At 52.7% G+C, this 10,080-nt stretch overlaps 1 protein-coding gene across 1 annotated transcript; it reads left to right on the top strand.

The window, feature by feature from the left end:
- The first annotated feature begins 8,122 nt into the window (after positions 1-8,122).
- Positions 8,123-8,635, top strand: CRH (corticotropin releasing hormone). Its single transcript, XM_054394759.1, has one exon. It carries the CDS (start codon positions 8,123-8,125, stop codon positions 8,633-8,635), a length of 513 nt encoding a protein of 170 aa, XP_054250734.1.
- The last annotated feature ends 1,445 nt before the right edge of the window (positions 8,636-10,080 follow it).

Genomic DNA, 10,080 nt, shown 5'->3' with positions numbered 1-10,080 from the left:
TAGGAGGTGTTCCAGAAACCTTTGGCCATGGCACTTGGGGCCATGGTTTAGTGACCATGGGGGGCCTGGGTTGACGGTTGGACTGGATGATCTCAGAGGGTTTTTCCAACCCAAATAATTCTGTGATTCTATGAATAAAGGTGAGAAAAGCAGAGGACTGAGATGTGCTCCCCACATCACACCCTCCTCCTGCTAACAGAGGAACCTTCCTCACTCTCAAGCCTAGCAGTAATTCTGACTGAGCTCCAAATGCTTTCACATCACCCCTGTTACTAGAAGAGTTCCCATGTTTCTCTGAATCCTCCTGTCATGGTGGAGGCATTGCTGAGCCTCCTGCCTGGGGTGGCATCCCTTGGAGGTTCAGCTGAGCTGCCTGCCTGAGCCAAGGATTTGTAAAATCGTCCCTGAGCAGAAGATCCTCAGAGACAACCTGAGGGAGTTTATTATTCTTCACACTGCTGTCTTGCAGCAACACCCAAAGGTCAGTGGCACTCACTGTTAGCACCTTAAATGTGGCTGCTCTGAAATTACTTCTCTCCCTGCCCTCACTAAGGGAACTGAAAAAGCCTTGTAGGGATGTTCCCAGCCTTGGGATGCTCATATATGTGGCTGCCTCAAAAGAGATTTTACAGTCAAATAGTGCATAAATGGAACTTTATTTACTGGTTCCACTTCTGCTTTTTTTTTTTTTTTCAGGTTTAAAAAAAGCCTTGGCCCCTCTGGTGGCAGCTGTCTCTCCCACTTGAAAGCCTCCGAGGAGGAGCTGTGAATGTGTAGCTCCTAATGTCTTTGAGCCCACCCTGTGGCCCTTCTATAGTTGTTCACTCCTAAAATCTCATCCTTCCCCTGTCATTTGTTGAAAACTTCATCTGGAGGAGCCAGGTTACATCAGAGAAGGTTGCTGCTGAGCTCCTGGCATTTACCCAGATGGTTTTAGCCAAGCCTCAGTCTAGCTGTTGATCCAAGGGCATGGAGACCAGGGCAGAGTGAGAGAGCTGAGCTGCAGCTGCTCCAAACCCATGGGCTTGATCCTGCAAAGGAGAGCAAGCAGCCACCCACCCTCAGCCACCAGCCCTCAGCAAGACTCTTACAAGAGTCACACCCCTGCATTGCTGGAGCAGTATGGTGCAAGCTTGGGTAGTCCAAGCATCTCTGCACCCATTAGTGAGGCCACATCTGGAATACTGTGCCCAGTTCTGGGATCCCCAGTTCAAGAGAGACAGGGAACAGTGGAGGCTATAAAGATCCTGAGGGGCATGGAGTGTCTCTCCTCACAAAAATGAAGTCTCTTCATGCAGAAATCCAGTGCCCTCTGCCTTGGAGAAATGTTTGGTGATCCTGAACACCAGAGATGCTGAACCTCCATGTTCCCAGCTAATTTCATGCTGCCCTTTACTACAGTGTGCAGCAGCACTCAGGCTTCCTACTCACAGACTTGGATGCTGCTGTGCTAGACACGAGGCAGGAGTGGTACAGAGAAGAAAGTCCTTTCCCTAAGGAGCTGGCAGCCTTTGTTCATTACAATGATGATAATATATTATTATTTTTCCTCAAGAAACTGCTCATCTCCTTCATTTTCCCTTGCAATTAATCTCCTGGGGCTCCACTTTCAGCACCAGGCACTTTTTGGTAAGTGCAGCCTTGGATAAAACTCAGGGAGGCTGAATCCAGTTGGGGATTGGCCTCCTCTCCCTGGTGTCAGTTGACAAAAGGAGAGGAAATGGCCTGAAATTGTACCTGGGAAAGGTTAGGTTGGAGATGAGGAAAAACCGCTTTGCTGCAAGAGTGGTCAGGGATTGGCACAGGCTGCCCAGGGAGGTGGTGGAGTCCCCATCCTTGGAGGTGTTGAGGAAACCTGTGGCCATGGCACTTGGGGCCATGGTTTAGTGGCCATGGTGGTGTTGGGTGGATGTCTGGACTGGATGCTCTTGGAGAACTTTTCCAACCCAAACAATTCTATGATTTTTCCATCTTTTTAATGAACAACAAATGGTGCACCCAAGATGTTTGCTGCTTCAAAGATGCAGCCATCTGAATTTCTAATTGTTTAGCATTAGTCATAACTTAAGTAGGACAGAGCAGGTTCTATATATAGCCCAGTGCCCAACCATTCAAGAGAGGGGCTGTGCTTGTGCCTCCCCACATCTTCCCTCACTGGAAAGGAGTGAGGAGGCAAATTGCACCATCTCTAATCTCAAGCACTGCAGAATTGCACTGCCCCCATCCCCTTCTCCTCCAGACATGGAGGGTGTTTGAGGGTTGGGAGGCTGGTGCAGAAGATGACATTTTCAGCTCTTTATTATTTGTGGGTTGTCAGCCCTGATGGGAGAGTTGGGTGATGGTTTGAAGCCTGAAGGCTAAACTTTATTTGTTTTTCAGCAACAGCTGAGGTTGTAGCAGGATTCCAAGAGCAGGAGTTGCCCTTGGTACCACAAACATCCTCTGAGTTTGCACTGCTCACTTCCCCTCTCTGCTCAGTTTGTCATTTCTCAGTCTCATGTTGTGGATGCTCTTGCATGGGAACGTGGCAGGCCTCCTGTGTTACCCCTCACCCACTTGTGGCTGGGTGTACCCAGACACCAAGAGAACCACTGCTTGGTGCTCTCAGGGGCTGCCTGTTTGCTGGCTGTCCTTGTTGCTCCCCATGGCTGTGGATGGGCTCCTGCAGCATTATCATCAGAAGCGTGGAGGGCTCACACTTGTACCCATGCAGCCTTCTCCAGCCCTTAGTGGAGAGCAAGAATAGCAACTGACAAGTCTTGTGAGGTAAATATAAAGGTCAGCTGTTGCCTCCCTGGATGAAGGCTGTCAGGATGAGAGAGGCACAGCCCATGCAGCCTGCACACTTAGAATACTACCATCAGAATGATTTTGGTTTAAGATCATCAAGTCCAACCATTAACCCAACTCTGTGAGCTCTGTTTGTGTCTTGCAGCTTCCCTTCACTGCTCAGAAGGAGGGAGTGAGGCTGTGAGACCTCCAAAAATCTTTGCTGGGGATGTCCAAGGGGGTGTGTGCACGGTTCCTCTCCATGTGAGTAAACCCCCAGCCAGGCACACAGGGCTTTGGGCACAGGGAAGGTTCTTGCTGGGGCAGAAGGTTCATGCTTGAGATTCCTGAGCAGTGTGTGCTGGTCTCTGCTCAGCTGGGGCTCAGGCTCTGGGAGGAAAACCATCCCCACAAATCCACCCTTTGGTGAGCTGCTGGGAAGGGCTCTGTTCTCCCCAGACACGGTGGAACCAAGAGGATATTCTCAAGGAATTTTGCCTTCCTTTAGGACCCCAATCCCATTGAAGTGTGTCTTGTGGGCAGCCGTCTGGGATCAAGGGTATCAGCATTAAGTCATGGATGAAAATAGTCCTGTGGCCGAGCTGATGGACTTGGGAAATGCAAGATGCACTCCTGCCTCACACACAGATCCTGGAGGGACACTGGGTAAGTCTTCTCATCCTCTCATGGTGCTTTTCTCCACTGGAAAGACTGGAAAGCTAAGGTGCTTACTGTCTCTCACAGGACTACAGGGAAATCTGTCTGAAGTTCCAGGTGGAGCTGTGATCCAGCAGTAAGACATGGCACAGGACATCCCTGTCAGGTGAGCATGGCCTTCCCTTCCTGGGATGAGGCCACTGAAAAATTGAAAGAGAAATTAAAATCGACTGTGAGAACTTTGGGAGGCCTCTGGGGTCAGCTGGAGGGGCAGGCAGCTGAGCTCCTTATCAACCTTGTTCTTCACTTGCTCTTGTATCTCATTGAATTATTTGTATTGATTTTTATACTTCACTTGAATTGAAGCTCTCTATGATTAGTCTAGCAGCTTCAGTCTGCTGAGGAATAATAAGCAAATGTATTTTGTTCTCACAATGACTTAGTACCTCCAGACTTTCATATTGAACAACCTGAATGGTTTTGTTTTTTCTTTTGATTGCCCCAGAACATCTATGACCATCAGCTGCAGATCTCTTAGTGCCAGGAGTACCAAAGGTGAAATGGGAAGGTAATGAAGTGCCTGGTGGCTGGCAGCTCAGAGTGGGCAAGATGCTCTGAGGTCACCTGAAATGATCACAGATCTCACATTAGGGAGCTGACCACAGGGAGTGACTGATGGTGGTGGTCACATGAAGTGGCCGTGTGAGATGACATGGAAATGTTTGCTGGATGCAACCAGACCAGAAATTCCTGCCACCTTCTGACAAAAGCTGGAGTGGTAGTGAAACACCACTGTGGTGGAAAGCTGATCTGCATCTAGTGCATGTTTGCATGTGGACATCTTCAGAAATAGCTGAGGTAAGAGCCATGCCCTCAGTTTAACACTGTCCCCTCTGTGTGGCTGTTCTTGGAGCTGAGTGTTCTCTCTGCTGTGGTCAGCTGCTGAGAGGAGGATTCCTCTCACCTCACGTGAGCCATCTCAGCCTATTCCCTGGATTTTTAGGTACTTCTCCCCATGAGGGCAGCAGGCAAGCTTCCAGAAGGTGCTGCTCTGCACTGGGCTGTCTCACACTCTGCTCTCTGCTAGCTGCAGCAGAGCAGCTCTGATTGCCTTCGGGTAGGTGCCTGGGTTTGAGATCACTCAGGCTGTGGAGTAGGTGCACCCAGTCCAAGGAGCTGGGTCTTGCTAACGTGTCTCCAGACGATGTCATTTTGTGATTCACTGCCAAAGCTCCTGTTTGCCCCTGGTGTTTGCAGGGTGAGTCAAATGGGAGCATGGCTCTTGTGGAGGGGATGCTAATCTCTAACTGTATCCCTATACAGAAATCTCTAATCCAGTTGAACCCAAGCTCTGCCTGGTCTCTCTTTCACCCCTTCTTCTGTTCTCACCCCCTTCAGATTTCCCCCAGCTGAGATGTCACCTAGAAACTGGTGACTCTGGAGCAAGGACCTCTGTGTTCCTAGGCAGCCAGTTCTGCATTTGAAGTGCTGAAGGAAGTGCCTTTCTGGTTTGTGTGTCTGTGATGTTTTCTATTCCTCATTGTCAAGACACCCAAAGGTCTCTTCCAGTTTCCTGCAAGCCCTCTCACACCTAATTCAAGATTTCTGGGGAAAATGGGGTAATGTGATCAGGTTGGATCAGACAAAGCCTGTGTGAGATGTTGCAGACCCTGCTCAGAGCCAAGGGTTAGGAAAAAAGGGAGAAGCACCTGGCAGGTTGTAGAGCTCTTGTGAAAATTGCCACAGCTCTCCTAGCCCACTCCTGAGCTGTGTTTGCTGTCCCTGTAATTAAAAACTGTCTGCCTGAAGGGACCTGAATTAAATTGTAAATGGTGAAAAACATCAAATAAATGGAGCCAATTCTTGCTGGCATCAATATTGTGGGGAGCTGCAGCTCTCTGTCTTGCTCAGATCTCACCCACAACACTAAACCCATGTCTCTGGATTGGAATCCTGCCTTCTTTTTACATTACTGACCACAGCATTGAAAGAGCTGTCACAGAATGCCAGGTAGGAAGGGACCCCCAAGATCACCTGGTCGAATCTTTCTAGGTTTCATGTCTTTAAAAGGTGTATTAAGCTTAAAACCAGAGAGACTGTGGTCAAACCCACGTCAGAGTACCTGTGGAGGGCTGGAGCTTCCTAAGTGCCTCTCGTATTTTCCAACAACTGATTGAACTTAGCGCCTGGTTCTGTTGAACCTGGAGGTGCTCTCAGGGAGAGCTGTGCTGACATGCCACAAAAGCACACAAAGAGCTGCTGCTGCCAGCAGCCTCACAATGTATTCCCTTCTGTTTCCTTGTAATCAGGCATTTCAGCTCCTGAATGCCTGAGCTAGAGACAAACCTCTGCTATCACCACTTGGTTTTCTGTTCCTTTCTTTGTCATGCACAGGAGCTGCTGCTTTGGCACTTGACCAGCAGCATCCCAGGCTGCAGGTAGGTAGAACAACAATTAAAGTGAAGAGCATGCCGAAGGAGATGCTCCCAGCTGGGCTGCGGCCAACCCTCATCTATTAAGTTGTCTAAACTTAGTTGTTTTATTAAGGAAATGGATTTCAGGTTCAGCATTGATTTAGCACCAGTGGCACCTTCCATGGTCTGTGCCACTCCTCACTGTGGTGGAAACATGCAAGTGCATGACCCCAGGCCTTCCTTTCCCACCCCATCAGTCTTCCTTCTTCCCTTTGGGAAGACAGAGAGGCTCATGGAGAGTCTCTGGCACTCATCTATTGCCCAGCCCTAACCCTTGACAACAGTCTTGGCAGGATAACTCCAGGAGATTTTCTGTACAATTTTCCAGCTTACAGGGAAGGACACGATGAATGTTGCAAGTGTGACAGTGGAGAAGCAGGACTGAGAGGCAGGGGCAAGGTTGGTGAGATGCAGGACCTGAAGAGCACACATTAGATGTGGGATGGGCGTGGGGCAGAAGTTATTTCACCTTCTAGAAGAGGAGAGCTGATGGTAAGCAACCCAACTGGAGACACTGGTGGACTATGGTCTGGAGCAGGTGGGATGTAATGGAGAGAGGAGGGCACTTCAGAGAGAGGGTTGGGGCTTGGCTGAGGGGGACAGAGAGGAAAGCAGATGGCCACGGGGGTGAAGAGGTGAGGGAGGTCAGTGCTGTCAAGGAAGAAGAAGGGGAAGGAAAAAAGATGAGGGAGGAAAAGGGGGAAGGGGGAGGAAAGAGTAAAAAGAGAGGAAGGGGGGGGGGGGAGAGAAAAAAGGAGATAAAGAAAAAAAGGGGGAAAGGGAGAAAAAAAGGGGAAAGGGGAGGAACTGGAAAAAGAGGGGGAAAGAGGGAGAAAATATCGGGAAAAGAGCACTTTCTCCCTCAGGCAAAGAAGACAATGGAGGGAAGCAATGGCCAGGAGCAGGGAGTGGGAGCTTGGCAGCGACGAGTGGTGCCTAAGGAGGAAGAGGAGGAGGAGGAGCGGGCGGAGCGGTGCCCGGGCTGCGCTCCCTGTCCCGGCAGATGCTCTCGGGGCGGCGGCAGCAGCACCTCCGGTCCTCCCGAGTGCTCAGCGGGGGCTTTCCGTTCTCTATCCCGGTGACTTTCCGTCCCTTCTCCCGGTGGCAGTGGGGGGGTGTCCCGGGGCAGCCTGTGGAAGGTGTCAGCTTTGTCCTGGCATCGGGGATCGGCTGAGCGCTTTGCGGGAGAGAGGGAGAGAGAAACGCTGCCCCAGCCACCAGCTCCGCGCAAAATCCGCGCCCCGTGGAGCCTCTCCGGAGGAACCCCGAGGGTTTGGGGAGGGGATGAAGGCACCTCCCGGGCTGGTGGAGTGGAAAGTTTTCCCGGAGTGACCTCTGCTAGTACGCACCCGCCAGGAAATCTCATTCAAGTATTTTGGTCAATGGGGTGTAAGGGAAGGGGGGGAGCACCCTGGTCCCCAGCCCCCGGCCCGGCTGACGTCACTGCAGAGGCGATAAATATCTGTTGATATAATTGGCCGTGAGATTTGGGGTTGCGATAGCGAAACTCGGCCCATCGCTTCTCCGACGGGGCCCCCATGATTTATTCAGCAGCGGCTCGGGGCACGCAAGCGGGGCTGGCAGGAGCGTCAGCAACTTCTGCGTGATTCCAGGAGAGGGTCGAAGCTATAAAAATCCCGCAACTCGGCTCTCGTTAGGACCAAATCTCATCCCAAGTTCACCAGGAACCGGCTCCGAGGGAGAACGAGAGGAAAAGGATCCACCGAGCCCCACCGCCTGCCCCGTCCCGTCCTGCTGCCACCGCCCCGGGTAGGTGCGGGACCGCGCCCGGGATCTGGGATGCGGGGGGATGCTCGACACCGGCAGCCCGCGGGAGGCGGGGAAGGCTCCAGGGGAACCGAGCGCTCGTACCAGGCAGCTTTTGGAAGGTGGGAACAGGCACCGCACGCATCCCCGGGAGGGTAAAGAGATGCGGGTCCACGCGCGGACTCTCCCCTCAGCCCCGTTCCCGGGAGTCGCTACCGGTACAGCCCTGAGGGAGACGTTCCGCAGGGGGCGGCTGCCTCGACGGCGGGGGTCAGTGGAGCCGGGATGCGGAGGATGTGCGGAGGGGCGCGGAGTGGCGTTTCAGCACCGGGACAGCGGCGGCAGGGGTCCCCCCTCTCTGCATCCCTGTCCCCTCCGCCGCTGCTCGGCTGTGTAAACCCCCGTCCCCCTTCTTCTTTTCTCCCCGTCTTCCTCCGAAGGTTTGGGCCCCGACCATGAAGATCCCGCTGCTGGTCTCCACGGGAATCCTGCTGGTCGCCCTCCTGCCCTGCCAGGAGTGCAGAGCCCTCAGCAAGAGCCCGGGAGCTGCCCACGAGGCTCTGCCCCAGCCAGATTTCTTCCAGAAGCAGCAGCAGCAGCAGCAAACTCTGCCCGTCCTGCTCCGTATGGGAGAAGAGTATTTCCTGCGCTTGGGCAGCCTCAACAAGAGACCCGTTGGCTCTTTCTCCACCTCTTCCATCAGCACCAGCCACCTACAACCCGAAGCCTCTGCCAGCAACTTTTTCCGGGGGGCGGTTCCGGAGCTGCCCGAGCGCTCGCTGGGGACCCCTGAGGAGGGCGAAGCCGAGGGTGAGGCTGTGGAGAGGGAGAAGCGATCCGAGGAACCCCCTATCTCTCTGGATCTGACTTTCCACCTCCTGCGAGAAGTCTTGGAGATGGCCCGAGCCGAGCAGTTGGCGCAGCAAGCTCACAGCAACAGGAAACTGATGGAGATAATCGGGAAATGAGCCGGCCCCTCCCCGCCTTGCCAAAGAGATTCCGCAGTTAGCACAAAAATACCGACACCGTCCGACCTACATCGTGCTGCTCTGAGCTCATCTCTTTATTTTTATAGAGCTTTAAACCTAGAAGGGTGCACTCCGACCAGCCTCTCTCCCTCGACTAGCATGCACAAGCGTGTACCAAGTGCAGGACCACCATAGTCTCCTCCCTAATCCCCCCTCTACCTTTATTTATTTCTCCCTTTCCCCATCCTTCTCGTGCCATTGCTGCCTGGGGTCGTGTGAGCAGGGGAAGCAGTGGTGCCCAGAAGACAGATAACTTTTCTACCGGGGGCAGGGAGGTGGGAGTGGGAACTCTCTGTAAGCTACTTTAAATCCACTTCTTTTGGGTTTTCTTCTTCTTCTTTTTATTTTCCACGATTTTATTTTTTCTCCCCTTTCCCCCCTGTAACCCTTTTCACAATAAAACATCTTTTCAGCGCTCGGTCGATTGGGTTGTGTAAGAGAATGTTTAATATTTATATTTTTAATAAAAGCTGCAAAGTAACCATGGCTTGAGAAAGTTTCTTGCCTAGACCCCTTCTGAGGGCTCCTCCACCTCTGTCAATGCTTACTGAGGCAGGGAATGGGGGCGGCCACCCATGACTGTGGCCATCCAGAGCCCCAGGGAGCCTTAAATCACCACCCTGGGGATGTTTCCCCCCTCCCAGCCCAGGGGAGTGCTCCTGGGGATGGGAACAGAGGGTTGAGGATGAGTTGGTCAACCCCAGCTCTCTTGATTCCCACCTCAGCAGCACCCCAAGGGAGGTCCCCAGCTCCCGCAGCTGCAGTTAGGGCTGGGCAGCTCCCTCCTGCCAGAGCACAGTGACAAGGAAAATCTCTTCTGTGTTTTCTTTCTATCACTGCTCATCCTCCCCACACCCCAAAAAGTGTAGCTTCCATCCCAAAAGGGCAGGTTCCTCCCTGTACCCCAAAGTGTTCCACCCTGCTTTGGTTCCTCCTGTCCCATGCCCAAGCCACGTCCCTCCCAGGGACACTGGGGATGTGGCAATCCATGTGGAGAAACTTCCCAGGAAGAACTGGGTGTGTGGGGGGAAATCCTCCAGGGAAGAGAAGAAATCTCTCAGGCCACAGCAAATCCCAGGGAAAAGCTGCTCCAGCAGCCCCAGCTGATGTGCTCACAGTGGAGCCTCAAGGCTTGGCATGGAACTTACCTCTGCAGCCCTCCAAAACCTCTCTCGGAGCATTTTTCCAGGGGAACCAAGTCCACATGAGGGTGGATGTAACTCAGCCCTGTGGGGAAGAGTGGCCAGGACTGGGGCTGACCCTTTACAGTCTCTTAACCAGGTGCTCCAGGCTCACCAGTCCTGCTGAGGCCCAGTGCAGCCCTATAGCTTCCTGCCAAAAGGGCTTGGAGCTCTTAGACGGATCCATGTTTAGCTCTAGTACAG

The sequence above is a fragment of the Indicator indicator genome, chromosome 31 (genome assembly GCF_027791375.1).
Source record: "Indicator indicator isolate 239-I01 chromosome 31, UM_Iind_1.1, whole genome shotgun sequence".
Lineage (NCBI taxonomy): Eukaryota > Metazoa > Chordata > Aves > Piciformes > Indicatoridae > Indicator > Indicator indicator.
The sequence above is the reverse complement of the archived record's forward strand: the minus strand, read 5'-3'. Positions and strand labels throughout refer to the sequence as shown.

What these genes read in the sequence shown, in the direction of transcription:
- CRH (XM_054394759.1), top strand. Translation starts at nt 8,123, where the DNA reads ATGAAGATCCCGCTGCTGGTCTCCACGGGAATCCTGCTGGTCGCCCTC.